Source organism: Epinephelus fuscoguttatus, linkage group LG7, assembly GCF_011397635.1.
Source record: "Epinephelus fuscoguttatus linkage group LG7, E.fuscoguttatus.final_Chr_v1".
Taxonomy (NCBI): Eukaryota; Metazoa; Chordata; class Actinopteri; order Perciformes; family Serranidae; genus Epinephelus; species Epinephelus fuscoguttatus.
The window spans coordinates 9168527-9190819 of NC_064758.1; the positions used below are offsets into that span (position 1 = coordinate 9168527).

The 22293-nt window shown below is 40.5% G+C and overlaps 1 protein-coding gene across 2 annotated transcripts in view; it reads left to right on the forward strand.

The window, feature by feature from the left end:
• lamb2 (laminin, beta 2 (laminin S)) overlaps nt 1-22293 on the forward strand; it is a 66282-nt gene that overhangs the window by 24043 nt on the left and 19946 nt on the right. For both annotated transcript variants that reach the window (XM_049580545.1, XM_049580547.1), the window contains exons 5-15: nt 6160-6233; nt 6334-6522; nt 8115-8178; nt 14417-14619; nt 14779-14899; nt 15543-15731; nt 16177-16356; nt 16660-16772; nt 17981-18060; nt 20337-20472; nt 20586-20744. In XM_049580545.1, the coding sequence (XP_049436502.1) occupies nt 6160-6233; nt 6334-6522; nt 8115-8178; nt 14417-14619; nt 14779-14899; nt 15543-15731; nt 16177-16356; nt 16660-16772; nt 17981-18060; nt 20337-20472; nt 20586-20744 (1508 nt within the window). The remainder of the gene's footprint in view (nt 1-6159; nt 6234-6333; nt 6523-8114; nt 8179-14416; nt 14620-14778; nt 14900-15542; nt 15732-16176; nt 16357-16659; nt 16773-17980; nt 18061-20336; nt 20473-20585; nt 20745-22293) is intronic.

The following is a 22293-nucleotide window of genomic DNA, read 5'->3' on the forward strand; positions in this document are numbered from 1 at the left end:
GTTTTTTATTGAAAATATGTCACTGTCTTCATTTATTATGTATAATTTCGCTAGCAGCAAACACATTTAAAGGAGACGCTTGTCATCAAGTCTTCTTACGTGCGCCGTCCATGGTGCTGAAATCCCTGCTGCAGCCGCTGCTCTCTGCTGACAGCAGACCGGGGGAGAAAGACATTTCTTTGCTCTGTGCTTTCAGAAAATAACCAGGGTTAGGGGAAGAAAGACCAACGGTCTGTACAGCAGTCCCACTGTGTTTGCCAGGGCATATCAGGCTGTGCGATTATGCGCAAAGTTTGGTTTAACGCATCGGAGCAATTCAACATGGTCATTTGCTTAGAGGATTCAGCTGAAGCATAATGAGTGTTATATGTCATTAAGATGAAGTGGATGGAGTTGTAGGGGACATGTGTATGGTGCTCACTATAAAATGTGTTTACTAGCCTCATTTCTAGTCAAAACAAATCTCTTTACACTTAAAAAATACTTGTTTCAAGCAAATTTTCACTTGAAATAAGTATGAAAATCTGCCCATGGAGCAAGTTTTTTTTTTGCTTGCAATAAGAAAAAAAAAACTTGCTCCATGGACAGATTTTTTTCTACTTATTTCAAGTGAAAATTTTCCTGAAACAAGTGAAAATTGTCTATAAACAAGTTACTTTTTAGGTGATGAGTCTTATTTCAATTGTATTGAGATTTGTTTTGACAGAAATAAATATTCTTGGAAAGATTTTGAGTTTTTGCAGTGTACATACACATACATACACGCATGTACGTTTTTGACCATGTTGTGACTGTTTGAAGCAGGTCTTCATTCTTGCTGTTGTAGTTTGAGTCGTGTTGGGAGTTAGTGCAGCTCACTGTTCAATAAACAATTGAACTTAACTTTTTTACCTGCCTTTCTGTTTGACTGACAGTTTTATTGATCAGTAAGATAACACTGACTTGGCACGAAGTTGGTTCAATTTAGTAAAAAGCTTGGATGTAGTTGCACTAGTTACTTTCATTTTGCTGAAGCTTAGCTTGCTACATTTCTGAGGGTGATAGCTTTGATGTAGTGAAGCTTCATTTAATATTAGAGTAATTAGTAGCTTAGCCCACTACACTTTCCAAGTAGCTTGCCCAACACTGGTTCTCATTCCCAAGTCCTCAAATTCTAAATTAAACAAATTAAAAAATTAAATTAAACAAATTAAAGCTACTGATTTTTACATCAGCATCAGATGCTGATGTAAAAATGTAGCTTTAGCAGTTGTATGATACGCTGCTACACACCACTGCTCAAAGGTTGCAGCCCAACCACAGCGAAATAAGAAGGAAATAAGAAAATACAGGCAGAGGTCAGAGTCTCTGCAGATAAATAAACTGCCACACACTTCTAGGCCTCTAGTTTCGCAGACCGGGCGCGGCGGAGGCGCAGCGCACCTGTGTTTTGCCAACTGGATGTGGCCAGGCGGATTTTGCAAGTTTGGCACACCGTGCTGATGTTTTGGTCCGGGAGGTCCAAGCTCGCAGTGTCCAAATATACAGAACTGCGAGCAGACGTCCACGGGCTCTCTCTCGTGCCCGCGTTATCTCTTTCTCTCTCGCAGTCTCACTCTGTTTCTTTTCATTTGACTTTTCTAAGATGGCAGATGCTGAATATATACTCCCTATCTGTTGCTGTGGCTGTTTGTGGTTGGCTGAGAGGGATGTGAACTCATTAGTTTGCAGCTGTGTTAATCAAATCAGGTTGGGTTTCCATTACGCGTGCCAAATGTGCCAAACGGTGCCAATCCCCTTTGATCTGACATCAGATGTGACGGGACAGTCGATATGGAGATAAATTTATGTGCTGATTGCAGATAGTTGCATTGAATAGTGGTTTTGGGGTATTTATTGCATTGTTAATGTGCCTGATATTCTGGAAACCTGCCTGTGAGGTTTTGGTGATGTGTGTGCACTGTCCGCCGGTCAGCCAAACTTCCACTTACACCGGCTGCGCTCCCCCTGCGCTGACAGTAGACCTGGTTTCAGCTGGCGAGCTTTTAGCGCACCTTCGGCGAAGCCTTTTGGCACGAAACTGTCACTGCGCCAAGCTGGATCTGTCGACACCTCCCCCTGCAGATGGGTTGGGTTGTTGTAGTGAACAGGGCAATGCACAAAGGATTGTGTGAAATGATCTTTAACAAGCATGGATACACTTTAGTGTAATGGACTATGCAGTCAGGTTTGCATTCATGCATTTCAAAACTATTCAGCAAGCATCACTGTTATATGGCCTTAGATTATATTCAAATTTATTGCCATTGCACAAAGTAAGTACAAGCATTGGCATACAACCACTGCACTGCAAACAGTAGCAAAAGCGCATATAGACATATGTATGAAGATAAACTAGTGTACAAAATGAATAATAGACCAATGAAGTACTGCTCGAGAGAGGGGACTGCAATGTACAGTATAAACAGAAGCTAAAAGATATTATGCACAGTAGAATATGTTATGCACAGTATATAAAATCCCTGTATACTTCCATCTCAGTACTTAGTGTTTGGGATAAGAAAACTTTGTAGAGAACTTGATTTATTCAGCAACCTATTAGTAACAGTATGATTTCAGCTGCCAAATGGCTACAAATTTGCACTGAACCTTTAATTAAGGCTGAAATAATTAATGGTGTCCTAAAAGCATGAACAAACACACTGCTCATACGGTATGCTTTAAATCAGCCCTGTACCCTGCCAAAGTTTGTTATGTGACAAACTTAATATGGCCCCTTCTTAAATGTGCTGCTTGTTAAAGCTCTTATTATTATAGAGAAGAATGGGAAAGATGGTGAGATAGAGGGGAGAAAATAAAGGGAAATAAAAAGATGAGGTAGTGGATATCTTGAAGCAGAAATAATTTGATTGGAAAGAGGGAAAAAATTGGAAAAGGAACAAGATCCTTAAAGTTTATTGAAACCACGAACAGTAAGAAACTGGTAGCTACAGAGAACTTTAAAAGCAGTATTACATTTGCACACACACACATACACACTGCGACCAACAACCTCTGACCAGCTACAGATGGGCTTAATAACAGAGTAGGCCCTGCTCTGGCATCTCACAGAGAGAGAGAGAAGAGGGATGACAGGGAGAGGAGAAAAGTAAAAGATACAAGTTAAAGTTGGGGGAGTATTCAAGACTAAGTGAGGGACAGTAGTGAGGACAGGGAGGGAGACACAGTGGAACTGATTTATTTCACTCACAATGACAAAGAGTGGCTGTAAAACTTTGTCCAGAGAGTTGGACACAAGGCTCATTTCAGCTGTTTGTGAGCCATGTTACTGTTATGGAGTGCTGTTGATGACAGCACTGTGCAGCAGTGCCAGGCCCAGAATAGAACAGAGAGAAACAGAAGAAGAAGAAGAAGGGGGACAGGAAGTAAAGTTGCTATTTTTACTCCTGGTTGCTACTGCTTTTCCCTGGCATCTTTGTAGTGTTTCCATGGTACTGGTGGCACAGTGCACCCATTTGATATGGATTACAGAGGTTCGATTGTGTGCATTTATTAATTGGAATTACGATTTCATGGGGTTGCATGCAGACATGCAGGCAGTATAGGCACTGTGGGTCAGTGTCAGCTCAACAAAAAAAAAAAAGATAAGGTGCATTCTGCATGTGTTGGTTGTGTGTGTGTCTTTTCCATTCCAATTTAGTATGTATGACATGCCCAGCAAACTTCTCTACTGGCAAGGCTTAAGATTTACTCTTTGAATTGTTCTCTCTTTCCCCTCCGCTGTAGCTGTGTCACACCCTTCCTCCTCTTTCTTTTCCATCTTTTCCTTCCTGTGCCTTGTCAGCTGTTGATTTGTGGTGGATTACGGAGGTGTTGCTGCCTGTGTGTGCATGTATTTGTTGTTCTGGTTTGGGAAATTGACCCATTAGTTAGCTCAGCTATTTTTAAAAATAAACCTGTTTAAATGACCTGTTTACAGAGGCTCCAGGCTCAATGCTCAGTGCACTATTTCTAAGTTATGGGCCACTGTAAATGCCTGGCTGCCAAAAGCACAGGCTAACTTAACCACGTCACACCTGTCTGTATGTGTTGACTCTTGATTCACCATCGAAGATATCCAGGCTCAGTTTCCTCTTAGCGCTCAAAGCATACAACTTCCTTGCCTTTGGTTGGACTAGTTTTTAGGGATGACATTTTAAAAATTGGGAAAATCCAGGTCCGGTGTATGCTATAGTAAGTTAAGAGTTAATGGAGCTGTGAGCCCCTGACCAGTGAGTACTGAGGGTCTATTAGTCCAAGGCTGAGAGTAGTGTAAAAATGATTAGAGATTAGTAGGCTCTGTGTTAACACTACAGTGTTAGTATAGAGAATATAAAGAAAATGGACATAGCGACCACTGCTAAGTGAAGCCATGCCTTAAACCTGCATTCTGTCAGATAGCCAGCAGGGGGTGACTCCACTGGTGGCAGAAAGAAGTCTGACTGTACAGAAGTCAAGGAGAAAATGACCCCACTTTTTTACTTGATTTATTTCCTCAGTGAAAGCTTTCCTAAGGAGTTTCAAGTCTTCTTCAACACTGCATGATGTTCATTTTTTTTTTAAAATTATGGTCCCATGTAGAGTAAAATAGACAATAAAGCAGTGCATGCTGAAGGGCGTTTCCTTAGATTCTCAGTCAGCTCCACCCTGTTATCCAAATATGGTCACTTCTGGCTCCAAAAAGCCAAGATGGTGATGGCCAAGATGTTACAATCAAAGCTTCAAAACAGGAGTTCAGGCTACACCCACTCATCTTATACAGTCTATGAGTGATGTAAGCATCCAGCCTTATCCTGGCTTTTCATTAACTCAATACCTATAGCGTGACCTAGCCTACGTAGCAGCTTTAGTTTGGAACAATTTCATGTCAGCATTTCGAGAACTTCATATTAGTAAATTGTAATTTTTCAAGTATTTTGATATAAAGTTGCCTTCGGCATAGGCATAGCAAATACTGAAGTGTATCTCAGACAAGTGTTTATATTCACTCCCAAAATGTCGCATTAAACAGGTTTTTATGCTTTGACGCTGGCACCAGCCACTGCTTGGAGGCATTATGTTTTCATGTTATCCATCTGTCCCATTCTTGTGAATGCGATATCTCAGCAATGTTTTAAGGTAATTTCTTCAAATTTGGCACAAATGTCCACTTGGTTGCAAAGATGAAATAATTAGATTTTTGTGATTCAAAGGTGTGACCTCACAAAACATGTTTTTGGCCAAAACTTAAGAATTCAAACGCTAATTATGACAAAATTTCACACAGTCATGTCTAATAGGATAAAATTATGAAGTTGTGATGTTTTATATCAAAAAGGTGAAAGGTCAACTTTACTGTGACAGTTATCTGTTTACTCATCAAGAAACATTCACAGGTATTAGGAGCTTTAAGAAGTAGGTTGACCATATATATGACATAGGACATACACTTTCCCCTTTGCTTCCTTATGCTCTCCAACTGTGGTTTGAGCTTTTCCTATCGTGCCTCAGGTAAGTATTGTGTGCCATACGTATTCACACTGTCATTACCTCCATGCTATAAATGTTTAAAAGGTGATTCCCCACAATATATGAATGTGTGTATGAATTTTCACAAAACATGTAACTGAGTAGGCATCAAAACAATTTTTTTTCCCTTTCACGTGTGTGTATGAAAGAGCTGGCTTGTGGTTTGTCTTCAGATCACCACTTTAAAAGTAAAGTTGTAAATTACAAAATTCACATGGTGCCACTTTTCTGTGTTAGTACGCAGGGATGGGAAAGTCCTCTTGGCTTTGTGCTGCACATGTAATATAAAACACAGAGAACAAGAGTGAAAGTGGTCCTTCAGAGTATTTGGTGCTCTACAACTCAGGAAGTGTGTGGGCTTTTCCAGCACGCTCTCTCCATTTCTCCTGCCAAGATTGAGTGCCTTTTCCTGTCAAGATGCCATTCCTTGAGCCAAAAGTTTGGTTGCTACTCCACTTACTGCGGCTGGCCGTTATTCTCTGTCATCCATTTGTCAGAAATAGATGATATAGATGGAAAACCAGAGCAAAGGTTTATAAATTATTATACAACATAAGTGACAGTCATTGGCTGTAAAGGAAAATGCTGGCTTTGTGCAAACATAACATGTGTCTCTGTCACTTTGTCTCTCAGGAAAGTCAGATGTCTTTGTTCAGCTGGATCTGGAGGCAGAGTTTCATTTCACTCACCTGGTTATGACATTTAAGGTAGCTTAAAAGCTCTTGTCATCAGTTTATAACTGTATTACCAAGTACCTGAACATGAACATAAAAATCAACTTTGGTCTGTGACATTCTTCTCTTGCAGACCTTCCGTCCGGCAGCCATGCTGATTGAACGATCTGCAGATTTTGGTCGTACGTGGCAGATTTACCGCTACTTTTCCCATGACTGCGCTTCCACCTTTCCCGGAGTCTCCCAGGGTCCTTTGCGTAACATTAATGATGTCATCTGTGAGTCACGCTACTCTGACATTGAGCCCTCAACGGAGGGAGAGGTGAGAGATTAGTTAGTGGAATAGAGCAGGTCAAATTGTTTGTTCAGCGTAGACTCCAAAAATTGTTTAGTGAATAAAAATACAAATTTGGCAGGTAAATTCTGTAGTTTTTAAATTTTATCTAAAGTTTTGATGGGTTTAGCCACACAAGACCTGACATGAAGGAATAGATCTGCTTTCTTACTTTGAATTAGATGAAAAGATAGATTTCACTCTACTCATGAGAGTAGTATTGATCTTTTTATCCAGCTCTCATCAAAAAAGTGAAAAAAGATTTATTTTCAAAACGGCCAAGCCTTTTCTTTAAAAATTGACTTGCATAGCACATCTCATGGTCAGTTTCCAATTCAGTCCTTATCCTATAGACAGTTTAATTCAACAGATTCTGAATTTAAAGGGGTACACCACCTAAATTAAGAACTCCAATATGCTATCTCTGTGGCCAAGGAAAGTTCAATCATTATTTTTGAACATGGACTACTGTCTCTCAAAGCCAGAAACCACACAAGTAAGTCTCAACCTTGTGATATCATACGATATAAAGTCTGGAGCTGCTTCATAGACAATGGATGGAAGTCGGATTTTATAGACCCACAAAATGTTTGATTTCATTTTTATATCAAAACTAGTCCATTGAGTACAGCACACCATACCATGACTTAGTTATACCAAAAATTAGAAAAAAAAACCAAAACACATTCAGCCACAGGGGGAGCCACAGCGATCGGTCGCATTTTAGCCATTTTTAGGCATTTTTCTGTTGTTATAGCGCCACCCAGCTGCCAATTAGAGTTAAATTTCTCCAGTCACCTTGAGGCGTCCTGTTCTACGTATCTACCAAGTTTTATAAAAATCCATATGGCGGTTAGGCCTAGATAAGAAATTAGCTCTGTAGCGCCCCCATTTTGTTTGATGGGGTCAATAATGGAGGGGTCCCCTCAGATTATGTGTGGTCATATGCCTACAAAGTTGCATGGTGATCGGTGAAACCCTTGAGATGTTATACACCTTTATGTGATGAGCCACGCCCTCCGCAATATTCATTGCCTTATAGAAGCTCAGTTTTAGTAAGTTTTCCAACTTTTGCCAAGAGGGAACTGTAGATATTGGTCCCTAGATTATGTTCACCGAGTTCCATGCAGATCGGTCAAACTTCCTAGGAAGAGATCGATTTGAAGTGTTTTTCAAAAAATTCAAAATGGCGGAAAATCTATATCACCGTAAGTCATGGGTTCTTGGGGTAAATTTGTTCCTCATGAGGAGAGGCATCTCTGTGCAAAGTTTCATGTCTCTACGACATACGGGGCATGAGATATGCCCATTCAAAGTTTGCAATTTCAATCAGTTGCTATAGCGCCCCCCTTTGGCCAATTGATATAATATCGCTTCATTTGCATCCTCCCATGACCCTCTACCACTGTGCCAACTCTATAGTGCACACATTAAACTCTGTTCAGACATGCAGACCACAAAGTACAAAGTCTGATTCAGATTCATGCTTAATCTGTCACTGCTTATCTTATTATTATTTCAAGTCTTGAATACTTTGAATATGTAATGTGTGTATAATATGTACATATATTCTGGCCTAGGTCATCTACAGAGTGTTGGATCCAGCCATCAAGATTGAGGATCCATACAGCCCCAGCATCCAGAGTAAGTCACACTCATATTTTAACAGCAGATTGAAGCTGTATAACATTACAAGGTGAAGGGGAAAAAAAATCGAGCTAAAGAGACAAAAATTCCCTTCATGTTTGAGTGTGCCTCTGTCGGTGTGTTAATGTTGCTTTGCACTCAGAAGGCTGGTTGATGTAAGGGGTTATGAAAGCCCTACAGCCAGCTGTTCAGCACATGTTGTAAAAATAAGCTGTTATGACAGACATATGATGAAATACATCATACTTTAAACTAGAAAAGTGCACACAATAGATTGTAGCTCTCCACCAGGTGTGCCTGGGGACATGTGGGTGGAAAACAGGGAGTACGGGACATGCTGTGTGTCCAACATGTATGCATTACAGTAGTGGAATGCAGGTTATATTATTAAGGTGTAACCAGAGTGGACAGGCTATATGGTGACAAACCTCTGACACAATGTCCAATAAAACCCTTCCTACCTCCCTCTAACCTCCCAAACAAAGAAGATTTAAATTGAATTGTCCATCCTGGCTTCCTTACAGTTAAGTTGACAGCAAAGATAACAAAAATCGGAGTTTATATTCATCTTGTATTGTACATAGCTTGAGTGGATAACAACACACACATACAACTGAACACATCCCCTCCAGGCTTATGCCTTGTGGAGATACTGACAGAAACCAAGCCATATTACATGAAATATTACATTTAGGAAGTCAAACTGAAATAAAATATTTTTGTTATAGAATCAATAAATCCTTTATATTTGTTTTGACATATTTTGTTTCAAGTGTAATTTCCCCAAAAGTTGACCACGTCTCCAGGCAGCGAGGATGCTTGGTTCCAACTGACCATGACAGTACTTTCATTTGACTGGTGCAACATCTGTGTTTCATATTGTCGTGATTCAAATCAAGTAGTCGACCAAGTGCAAAGGTTAAAGAGCTTCCTGCTCCTGTGAGTTTTGACAGTCTGATCATTTGCCATCACAACATCTGGACAAAGAATTGACAGTACATCTCCTAGCCACCCCGACCCTTGGGTACCAGTCTACCACTGCCCTGAGAAACATCCACCCAGAGGCTCGAAACTTAGATGCCTTCTCTACAGTTATTCTCTTAAGAAAAACAAAGCACAGTAGCTGCAGTATCATAATACTTTATCTACAAAAAGTGTTCAGAAATGTAATTTCTGTTTGACTTTAAGTTTAATAAATTATTCTGCAGAAAGTATTATCCCTTTCCTTTGCAAGCTGTCGTCACATTTGTCACCGTAAATCAAACTCCAGCCGACACAATTAGCTCTTGTTACCCAGCTGTGACACATTACGGACTGTAACAGCCCCTCTCTCTGGGGTGTGAAACATGGCCCTGCTGTGTGGGAGACATGGAGAGATGTGAAAAGCAGCTGTTTCTCTCCCACACAGCCTCAATGTCCTAGCCCTCATGTTTAGACTGGCAGGACATTAGAGCTTTTCCCAGAAACCCGAGCTTGGTTTCCAATGCAGCAGCAGAGGTTGTCTTGTTCTGATGGTAAATATCTCACTGCAACTGGCCCACGTGAAGACCCCTGACCCCCTGACAGTTGAGCAATCAATATTTACTGTCTGCAGTTGTCAAGACAATGAATCAACATCCAAAGTCAATCCTGTTTGGTAGCTTTTTATTTGTTTCTGCATCATTTGAGTTAGAGACTTTATGCCACAAGTTTAGGCAAACCTTCCTCTCTGTTCATATCCTGCCTCTTTGATTAACAGACCTTAGCACAAATCATAGCCCTGTCTCTACTCCTCACCTGCAAAATGTCACTCAAATTAACACATACCGACTAGTAAGACTTTAAATGACTACAAAGTACACAGAAAGACTTCAAAGAGACACAAAATAACTAGAAAGAGTATCAAAACAAACACAAAAATTCATTAAAGAGAGACAAAATTGCTTCAAAGAGACGTAAAAATTCCTTTAAGAGACAAAACATACCTCAAAGAGACGAAAAATTACCTTAAAGAGACACAAAACAACCACAAAGTTACAGAACAGCCTCAAAGAAACACAAAACAACCACAAAGAAACACCAAACAACCACAAAGAGACACACATTACCACAAAGAGATACAAAACAACAAAAAAGGAGGCAAAAACACCATAAAGTGTGTGTGTCCTGCTCCTATGTAGGAGAGGTGGTGGGGCTTCCTCCATGTCTGTGCCCAGAGGTCCATAATCCACCCATTCTTAGCAATCTATAAACTAAAGCATTTGACGGGAAGAGCCTTTTAGGGGTAATACACAGTCTTCTGTCTGAGTCTCTTCGCTAAAACAAACTGGGAAGAAGTGACTTGCTACATTCTGTCTAACTTACTCACAGCATTTCCTTGGTATTTTAAAGTAAAACCAGTAAGTAATCCAGTGATAGTGCTTTCCTGTGTGCATCCATGGGAACAATGCACACAGGAAAGCTAATGGTGCCAAGAAACAGTGTGCTTAGCGCAGTGGAGCTGGAGGGTTAAGCTCTTGGCTGTCAGACAGGGGTTGTATTACTGCAGATAAAGTCAGCAGGGTAGGGTCAGAGTTTGGACAAAAATAAAGCCTCCTATGAAACATTTCATCCATCTCCAACAGGATTTAAAATGACAGGAAACTCAGGAAGCTAGAACGTCTCTAAATGCTGGTCATGACCAGGGCATTTCCTTTTTTGTGAGGGAGGACTTTTTTTTTTTAAGAGGACTCAATGCAGGCTGCAGTTGCTCTCATGATAAGTTATCATTTTTCATAGTCCTTACATTCATCATGTTGGTAATGATGGTGATGCAAATTTATAGTAAAATTATCACATTTTCTGCCCCATTTACTCATCCTAAGTGTTATAAGAAGAGTTATTTCTAATTCTACTACATGAGAACCAGTAGTTTTTAATGTGGGTAATAATTATAACAGTTTATAATTTGTATTCAGTCTGTGGCCTACCAGTGGCCAAGGCAAATTTCCTCTACTGTTGGGAAAGTCGGCCCCCTGAGGAGAGGAACAGTGCCAGTGATTGTGTATGACAAAGAAAGGAAAAGTGTATGTACCCGTGTGACATTGTGTGTCAAGTTTTGGTACGCTTGTGTGTTTAGGTACATCTGCATTAGTGTGTGTGTGTGTTTGCTGATGACTACAGGTGAACAGCTGGACTGTATCAGCACAGAATGTTCTGGCAGATTGATAGTGTAAAGAGATGGACAAATATCTCTGGAAAGGAGTTATCTTTCTCCCTATAGGAACTCTCTCCAAATAGTTTGAGAGGATAAAGAGGCAGGATGTGGGTAGCATCATCTCAACACTACATTCCATGATCGATGGTCATTTTTGTGTTTTTCCTCTGCTGTAAATGAACAGGAAAGTCACTGATGACATTTGGATGGTGTCTTGCTTTTATAATTTCCTCATTGCAGGTTATATGGACAAACTGTTCAGTTCAGTCAGAGACACCTACGTCAAGGAATCAACTATTTATAGCAAATGGTTATACAATAAGCTTCTGCAGATAAGGTTCGTTTTGAGGCAGCTCTCAAAAAAATTCAAGCAGCAAAGATAATTCAGCTAGAGAGCTAATCCTTCTTATATATATGAAAATCACATTTTTAGTTAATACCAACATCAAAAAACTGACATAAAGAGGCGGTCAGGGTGGTGGGCAGAGTTGCAGCTGCAAACAGTGTTGGCATGAAGGTATCAGCAGAACAATGGTGAAGGATCAGGTTATAATATTCTTGCTGCACACCTGCAGTATCATTGGATGTGACAAATCATCTGATAGCCACAGGCCTGCTGAATGAGCCAGGGATGCCAATCAGCCAATGGAAGCACACCTTCACTGCTCACTCTGAATTATTGTTGTGCTGCCTATGTGAAAGGTTTGACAAACTATAAATTCTTTTTCACAATTAGATTAAGATCTAGAAAAAGAAAGGCATTTGTTTTGCATGGTAGAAGACCCAATAATACATCTCCTTATCAGGTTTCCTGTCATGTCACATGGATGTGATGTTGCCGTTTTTGGGTTGCAATGTGCACTACAAAAGAGAAACAAAGTGTGCGTGCATCTTGGCAAAAATAATCATGTATAAGACAAAAAAAAAACTTTACTGCAGGGCACAAAGGAGGTCTGTCTGCACACTGTTAGGATCCAAATAAATTCTTTATCTTTGTCTCTTTTTAGGATCTTGAAAAGAGAAAAAGATAAAGAAACAAGTCCTAATTTGTGCCTCACAATTTGAACTAACTGCACTAGCAGCGTGGCTAGTTAATGTTAATGTTGATTGATCGGTCAGCTGGTCCACTACTTTTGTCCCGACTGTAATATCTTAAAAACTTTTACTTGAATTGCCATGAAATTTGGTACAGATATCTATGGTCCCTGGAAGGTGATCCCCTAACTTTTCATGTGGTGCCACCAGCAGCGCAAAATTCAACTTTTTCCTGTACTTGAAAAACAAATGCCATTGCCATTGGCCTCAGCTGTACTGTGTTTTGTGAAAATGAGCAAATATCAGCATGCCAACACCCTTAACTAAGAGTAACATGGTAAACATTGTAGATGCTAAACATCAACATGTTTAGCATCTACAATGTTTAGCTGAAAGCATTGCTGTGCCTACCTGCAGCCTCCCAGAGTATAGCTGTTGACTGGTTTTGTATATTTCAGGTTTGTCTTAGAACAATACTCACAAGCTCATATGCACATTGACAGAGTTGCTGGTCATAGTCATCATTCCTCCTGTCTTTACTGCTCATAACTTAATCCCTTTCTGAAGCAATCCAATGTGAGAGATGGGAGACAAATTTCTCAAGCCCTCATTCTGGGTAAAAATACTTTCCAAAGTTCAGCTGAAGCTAATACAGTCAGAACGTTTACACGCACAATTGAGGCGAGCTACAGCTCAACTAGGCCATTTAATCCCAGTATACAAGCACAGGAGGGGAATTGATTTGACCACTTTACGATAGGTTGTGATATGCCCCCTCCTGTGCTTGTATACTGGGACAGGAGGGGAATTGATTTGACCACTTTACGATAGGTTGTGATATGCCCCCTTTCACCTTGTTAGTTCTGGACCTTTTTCCAGTTGACCTATTTCGTCACAGACCAAACAATCAACAAACAAGATAGCTACGGTTAACTAGCAGCAAACTGGTACCATGGCGGACAACTTTACACCTCTGTACATTTCGTCTGTCAAAAAATGCACAGCTCTGGATGTAGATTTTGCCTTGTTGTTGGCTTCTTCCTCTGTTACGCTATTTGACCTGGGGCAGACACTGTGGAGCATGCACAGAGCACCTAGGCCAGTTTGGGTGTGATTGACTGTATACATGCAGGAGTAATTTGACTCCCAATCACATTATCTGGGTGTGTTATACAGACTTTGAGAAATTAGATTTAGAAAGATTTTAGTCTGACTAATATGTTAACATGTCTTTTAAAAGTCTGGTTTTAGTCTGACTAACACAATAAATTGATTTTCTCTAATGTCATGTAAACGTATTGAGTGAGAGACTTAAGCAGTCTGAAGTAGTCTAATCAGGTAGAGCTCTTCAAAGGTTATAGTCATTTTTGTGCAAAATACCAAAGTGGGAAATTGGTACTAAAAAGACTGTAACTTTTAGAGGATAAAAATAACACATGCACCTATTAAAGGTATTCTGTATGACATGGTGACAGCAGGCATTTTGACTTGTCATAGTAGTAGTATCCCCTAAGTGGAATGCAGCTATCATTAATGCTATTGAATACACCTGTGCTTTTCCTTATATTGCAGGTCAAAATGTCTGTCTCCCTGTCCTTCCCTCGATCTATGTAACCTCAAGTTGTCTCAGACCTCTGAGGATTAACTAATCCCCAGACCATCCAAGATCATTAACTGTTGTTCACCCATAATGCTTTGCCACACACTCAGTTCTGTCATGCTCCATCGGCCTTGACTTCCTTTTGCTGGTTCAAAGGGGGTTTTGTGAAGTGTGTGTTAAGTTTGGGTGTGTATTTGTGTTTTTAAGCCATTTTTTAGCTGCTGACTTTTATCCTGTGCCTCACCAACTTGTGTCACACCATAAGACCACCAGCCTTCCTATGAGAACTTCAGCAAAGAACTTGACTAATACTCAGTGTCCATGTGAAAAATATAAAAGCATTATTCTATATACATAGGCAAGGCAAGGCAAGTCAGCATTATGATCTTCTCCCATTTATTCTCTTCATGTCTTCTCCCCAACAGACCAGCTAAAGATCACTAACTTGAGAGTAAACTTCACCAAACTTCACACACTGGGAGACAACTTGCTGGACCCCAGAGCTGAAATCAAAGAAAAGTATTACTACGCCATATATGAGCTTGTTGTACGTGGAAACTGCTTTTGCTATGGCCACGCCTCGGAGTGTGCCCCCATTGCTGGCATCAGGGATGATATAGAGGGAATGGTGAGTTATGAGGCTTCAGTTACAGTGGAGACTTTTAATTTACAGTTTTTCCCTTAGTTTTTGTCCTGTAATTTACTCTCATAATTTCAAAGCGGATGATTCTTCATCCCATATAGATTGCTTTAACTCCCCCTCCCCTCCCCACCATCTTCTTTTAAGGTTCATGGCAGGTGTGTGTGTAACCACAATACCAAGGGTTTGAACTGTGAGCAGTGTGATGACTTCCACAATGACCTGCCCTGGAGACCAGCTGAAGGACGCAACACCAACGCCTGCAAGAGTGAGTGCAGAAGAGGAAGCACTGTAGACATTAAAGGAGTGCTTCACCCTGCAAATGACCATTTTTATATCTACTCACCCCTTGTTACACTGAATTTATGAAGTCATAGGGGTCCATGTTTTTGTTTTTGCTATATCTTACTATCTAAAACACTACATAAACAGTCTCAGACACAGACAAATGGCATGCCTGCAGAGTGTTTATGAAGAAGTGTTTTAAATAGTATGCTTTTAGTGAAAATGCATGTGTTTGGGAAGTACTGAGGATACAACTGGATAAATGAAACTTGGATCACACTACACGAGTTGTCTGAGAGTTCTTCACGAATTCAATGTAACATGGGGTGAGTAACTGATAAACAAATGGTCATTCGGGGGGTAATGTATTCCTTTAAGTGCCGTGCAACCATATCATTAATTTATTAGCTAGTAAACAATGAAAAAAGAGATCACATGTTATGCCACTTTTTAGTTGATTGTTTGTCAGCAGGCTAATGTGTCTACAAAAGAACAGTGTCTGACAGTTTGAGGTATTTACAAGTCTTAAATCATAACCTGGGCTCTATCTGCCCATAGACAGAGAACAGAATAACAATACGTCAGCAATGACTTATTAGTTTGAAATAAATGTCTTTTTTTCCTAGAGTGTAACTGTAACAGCCACTCGAACATGTGCCACTTTGACATGGCGGTGTATTTGGCAATGGGAAATGTCAGCGGAGGAGTGTGTGACGACTGTCAGCACAACACCATGGGACGCAACTGTGAGATGTGCAAACCTTTCTACTACAAAGACCCTTTTAAAGATATCAGGGACCCACGAGTCTGCATTGGTGAGTGTGTGTTTGTACATTGTGGTTTTCGTACAGATAAAACAATCTAACTTTTCAGCAGAAAGCAAATGAGCATATTTTCTAAAATGTCAAACTACTTTGCTAAACTAACTCAAGTTATAGTTGTACTGTTGTACGACCTGTTGGTGATATGCTGTCACAGAATTGCAAGGGGTACATATACTGCTTACATCGTCCGAGTTTGGTTGCAATTGCATGCTCAGTTTTACAAAGTGTTTGTTCCCAAGGCCATGTCTATTCAATTTTGGCAACCAATTATATTTAAAAAGACTTTATAAAATATCAAAGAATTAATTTTCTCAGGTTGATTCATATTCTGTGCACTAACATTGGTGAAGGTTTGATAAAACATGTAGAGTAGAAGAAGATGCAGAAATATTGCTTCCTGTGCATTAAAAGTCACTGGCACTGGTCTGTCCGAAAGCTTGTGACTGCGACCCAGATGGCTCTCAGAACGGAGGGATGTGCGACAGTCACACCGACCCCTCCCTTGGCATGGTGGGAGGTCAGTGCCGTTGCAAGGCCAATGTCGAGGGGCCGCGCTGCGACAAGTGTAAGACTGGCTTCTTTGGCCTGAGTGCTGAAAACCCTCAGGGTTGCCAACGTGAGTATTGTCTCTGATATACAGTAATTCACACAAATGTACTACGATACTGAATACTAATAGTAATACCTAAAGTGTGGTGGTGAGCAGGACATGTCCCCCACATCCTTGGTGGAAATTGCAACCTTGCCTGCTTGGTAATAATTGACCTGCCAATCAGGGTCACATAGAAATTGATTTAGTAATTTGCTTGACAGTGGTGGCAGTTTGTTCTTCACCTTAAACCCCTGACTTTAATATGCTGCAGTAACTAAATATCTGTGAGAAATCTCATCAGTTTTGCCCTCTATCTTATGTCACCAGCTTGCCGATGTGACCACAGGGGAACAGTGTCAGGTAGCTCCCAGTGTGACCCAGTCAGTGGAGACTGCTTCTGCAAGCGTCTTGTCACTGGACGCAGCTGTGACCAGTGTTTGGTAAGACTCGTATACTGGCTTAAATGGACAATCTCATCTATCTTTGTCTGTCTTTTTCTCTGTCTTTCTCTCCTTACCACTCACTCTCTTCTCTTGTAAATAAGCCTTTATGGTAGTGATGTGACAGTGAACTGAAAACCTTCTGATGTATTTTCTGTTACCCAACCAGACTCTTTTGCTGACTTTATTACCCCTGGTTAACACTACTGCTGCTGATTTTCTTTTTCTCTGTTTCTTTTATATATTTTTCCAACACCCTCTCTGCCCGAGATGTCAGGTGGTGATCAGCTTTCTGTTATAATTTAACCTCTTACCCCAAACCTTCTCAGCCAGGAATAGTATAGCCAGGAATGTGAGCTCCTGCCTGGGCCCTGTATCTAAATTTAGCCCAGGGATTTGAGGCTTGTCCGGTTGGTGCGGGTTACAGCAGGCCTAAAATGGTCAGGGCCTGGACCACGTCCGAAAGTGGATCCTGACTTAACGTTTTAATGATCTCTGTGAAGCCTCATTTTAGTAGCCAAAGTGTAATGTCAACATTAGACAGAATTAAAAAATCCCCTAGGAAAAAAGCATCTTACTGTTGCTGCAGTGAAAGTGTATTTAAAACAAAAAGAAATAAAAGTAAAAATATCAGTATAAACTTGCACTTATACATAAAATGAAGCTGCCCCGCCAAAGAGTAAAAGTTAGTCATCACTGCCTCCTCGTATGAGCTTTCCAAGTAGGTGTCAAGTCTAACTACAGGCTGGATAGATGATTAAGCTCTGTCCACAAACTTGAACAGCATTATATAGAAATGACCAGATTCTTAAAAGAGAGAAGCCACAAAATTTAGCAGAGTACAAATCCATCGGCCAAAACATACTCAAGAAAGAAAGTAAAATTGCTGACTGCAAAAAATCCAGTATTCATGTAGTCAAGTCAGCTCTTTTTGAGGGAGAAGAAAGTCTTACAATGCCAGTTGAAAGAAATGGGGCAGTAACAGTATGCCCCACAGCTATGCACGTTGTTTTAGTGGATTAGAGAGCTAGATACAGTATGTATGACTCACTTATGACAGTCAAACTGTAGTGGAAGTTCCCTCTCACTCTTTAATAGCATGGAGAGAGATACATCATGTCTGTCTGGACTTTCTGTCTGTTGAGTGGTCCTCTTCTGTTTCTCTCTGTCAATCACTCTGCCCTCTGCCTGTCCTTCTGTGTTTCTAGCCAGAACACTGGGCTCTGAGCCACGACCTGAACGGCTGCCGAGGCTGCGAGTGTGATATAGGAGGAGCCCTCGACAACCAGTGAGTGACGCTGTAGCTTTAATCCTGAGTCACAGGTCACGTATGAAGTATGAGACTGTTACAAATGAGATGACATAATAATACTCCAAAACAGCAGATGCAGCTTTGTGTACTCAGATGTATCGACCTCCATCTTTACCCTGGGAGCATTAATTCATTACACTTGTTGTCATATGAATTAATTCATTCATTCATTTTCTGTGCCACTAGAGGCTAACATCCTCTATTTAAACTTCTTACACAAACACTTAATTTATGCTTCACACATCAGTGACTGTCAGCAAGGCCAAAGTGACATCACACCACCAGATACGGCCCTTTGCAGGGTCTTGTCCTGCAAGTTTTCGCCTGTCTGTACACATCTGAGATTTCTAACTACACAGACGTGGAACTGCCCCTACAGATTAGGAGAATATCAGTTTGACCTGAGGAGAAACCACATGGACTATAAAAGATCCAAAAGTTTCCTCATCACCCATGTCAGCACATGTCCATGCGACTGCCCGTGCAGAAACTATAACTAAGGCTCAATAAAGTGCCCCAGTGATAATGGAAACTCATCGTGTCACTTTTTTGATGTTATAAGCCACCATAGCTCGACACTGTCAGTCCACAACTTTGGTCCAGACTTAAATATCTGTAATAACTGCAACCTTAAGATTTATTGATAATACATTTTGTACACACTTTCATTTAGCCCAGTGGATGAATCTTACTGACTTTAATGATCTCCTGACTTTTCCTTTGGCGCCATCACAAGGTAGACATTTGTGGTTATAAGTTAAATTTGTCAACAGCTATTGGTTAGATTGCCATGACATTTGGTACATCCTTTGGCATCTTTTTCCATGTGTGCCATGACCAGCTCCTAATTTAAGTTGTTCGTTACTTTGATTTATGATCAAATATTAATAAAACTACTGACAATCCCACCATCCTCAGATGTACTACGAGTGTAGTGCCAAGGTTAGTTGGGTCGGTCCTGTCATGAATGCATGAAGAGAAATAGATACAATGTTGGAGACGGGGGGCGTTTATTCCTTGAAAGTTGCTCAATGGAACATGTAGCAAAAAATGTTCAACTGCCTGAACGATGAATTATTGGCACAGCTTCTGCACCACTGGACCCACAGAGCAAGAACACTACAGACTGGCTCTCCGCTGACTGGGATAAAATGATTTACTTGTTTAGCTCTCCTAGACTTTGCAAATGTTATTGGACCGGATTGAGTTTAGTTCTGATAGTAAAACAAGTCATCTTGTGGAGGTTGTGACACTCCAAAAAAATTATCTACCCATTTACAGATGGGTTTCATAATGTTAAGTCTATGCGAAAAAAGATATATATTGTATTTACACACATACACCTCGTGGCAGCAGTATTTACATTGTTCTAAAATGCATTATAATATATTATTACTATTATATATAATAGTTCACCTTGTTAGTTTGTAGATTCTCGCTTCCCAATGAAGACCTGTTTTGTTTGGGGTTTTTTGGAGTAAAGTAAGGTTAATCTGTTGTCACACTCGTGAAGTTCCACCTTGAAGAAAGTTGGTCCAACATTTTAAAACATTTTTGATGAAGTTTTTAAAAGTTGTATTTATGTGTAGAGGGTTAGCTAGCCTAATCTGGATCACTGACAGAGCTAAGGCCAACTTAGCTCAAAATTTTCCACCCTGTTAGCTCTGGAGACCAGTTCAAACCAGTCCACCCAGAGGGATTATTATTAGGGACCGAGCCTAGAGGCAGAGGACTGCTCATTTGCAGTTATGTTTTCCTGACAGGTAAACATGTCACTATTCATATATAATGCAAAGAAGCATGAAAAATCTTTTTTTTCTTTCTCGAAAAGTTATGAGGCCCAAATGTTGCTGCATAACAGGAATGGCCTAGCAATGCTAATCTAATAAACTAAGATGGTGAACATGTTGAACGTTACACCTACTAAACATCAGCGTGTTAATGGTAATTTCACTGAAATTGTGCTCATATGATTTCATGTGATTGATTAATTGATTAATGGATTGTCACTGTGAGCACATTAGCAGGCTGATAGCATTTAGCTCAAAGCACTGTTGTTCTTGAGGACAGCCTCACAGAGCAGCTAAAATGATTGACTTTTTCTAAAGTTTCACTTCAATGTCAGAATGAGAAGAAGGAAAAATTAAAATAGTGATTGTTTACTGATGAAAGGGTAAGCATCATTGGCATCGAAGCCACATTAAATCAACTGTAGCAGTAAAATAACAGATCTATTCATGTCTTCTCTGTAGCTGCTCCATGGAGAGTGGCCAGTGTCGCTGTCGCAGTCACATGACAGGACGGCAGTGTTCACAGGTGGAGTCTCGATATTTCTTCATGGCTCTGGATCACTTCCTGTATGAGGCTGAGTTGGCCAAAATGGGGCAGGTAAGCACCTGTATTCTTCAGCAGCACACATTTGTATTGGAGCAATTCTGTGGCTTTAGTATGGAAATATGTATTTTAGAAGTATATATCTGAATACGTCTGTGTATTCTCAGGGCTGTACAGTGGAGATCAGGGAGCACCAGCTGGGTCGCCCTGCAACGTGGACGGGCACTGGGTTCGCTCGGGTACCTGAGGGTGGCACCCTGGAGTTCCTCATCAGTAACATCCCCTACTCCATGGAATATGACCTGCTTATCCGCTACGAGTCACAGGTCTGTGTGTTTGAACATGTGCGTTTATCTCCTCCACTTGTGGTAGACTGCTCTGATCAAAATGAAGTAATTCAAGGAGTAGTTTAAGGTTTTGTAAATATGCCGGTTCTCTCTCTTGTTGAGAGTTACATGAGAGGATTCATACCTCTCTCCAATCTTTTAGGGCACGGTCACACATGAACGACATTAAAACTGGTGCGCGGAGTTTAACTTAAGTGAACTTTGACTGGCAGCCTTAACCCATAGCAAAGTGGTAGGTGAAAGAGACATTGATTGTTGCTGCGTCTAACCAGCAGATATTGTATGATGATGGCCATGAAAAATACAAACTGCCCCACATGAGAGATGCTGCCTGGCTGACAGTGAGTTGGGAGAAGGGCATGGAACATAAGAAAATGGATAATGTGACAATAGTATCATATTTCACTGTATTTATTAGCAAGCTAGTTAACATTAGCTAGAGAGCTAACTGTCCATGTGCATCACACCCGGGACTCCCCGCATTCAGTACAAATATCATCTCAGTTGGTGATGGTCACTCACCTGCAGTCACTCATGTGTGACCATACCTTAACTGGGAGTTATAGAGAGGTCCTTCCCCTTCCAGTGGACCACCATGGGACCTTATTATGGAAAAATATGTACGAAAGTTAATGACGATAGACAAATCATTTTTGAAAGACTGCACAACTCAATGTGACATTTTAAGTTTAAGACCAGGATTCACTGGATAAAAAAACACATCAGGTGGAACATAGCTCACTAGCAACAGTCGCTAGCAAGCTGGTGTTGGTGAAGTATAATGTATGTGACAGGAGATGTTGTGAGCACTGAGCAGTTTCACTAACTAACAACTAACTAAGACTTTCTTGACCTGCAAAATTGTCTTTTAAATCGACAAACATTGTGTGTGTGGTTCATAGCTCAGTTCAACAAGAAGTGAAAAATTTGTTGTATCTTGTTGTTGACTATCATACATATTTTTTCTGAAATGAGGTCCCATGATGGAAGGTGAGGGACTTTATTGACTGGACTATTTTTCTGCAAACTCAAGGTGAACAGAAGACTCCAGAATGTCGGCCAGAAAAAAGTCTTGCACATGACCCTTTGTAAAATCCCAATTGTTAACACATTAGCTTGTGCAGATGTAACATGATAAGATATAACATGTTAATTAGTAATTTAGATGTGCTGGTTGCCAGGTTTTGTTACATCTAAAGAGAGCCTGCCTTGCTGTTTCCAGTCTTCATACTAAGCTAAGCTAACCATTGTCTAATTCCAGCTTCATATTGGGCAACATTTCAAACTTCCTTCACCTGTGTCCAGTCTGCCCTGTACTGATACGCAATTAAAGGAACATGCTGATGGTTTTGCACGTTTCAGCCCTTTTCAGTCATGTATATTCTACAGGTTAAACATTTTTCAAAACCTTTGTGATTGATTTCTTATTATTCAGGTGGTGATAATTTTGTAACTGTCCTCCTCCCTTTTTCATACTCTCATATGTCATAATGAGTATGCTTTTGGCTGCATACTAACCAAATATTCC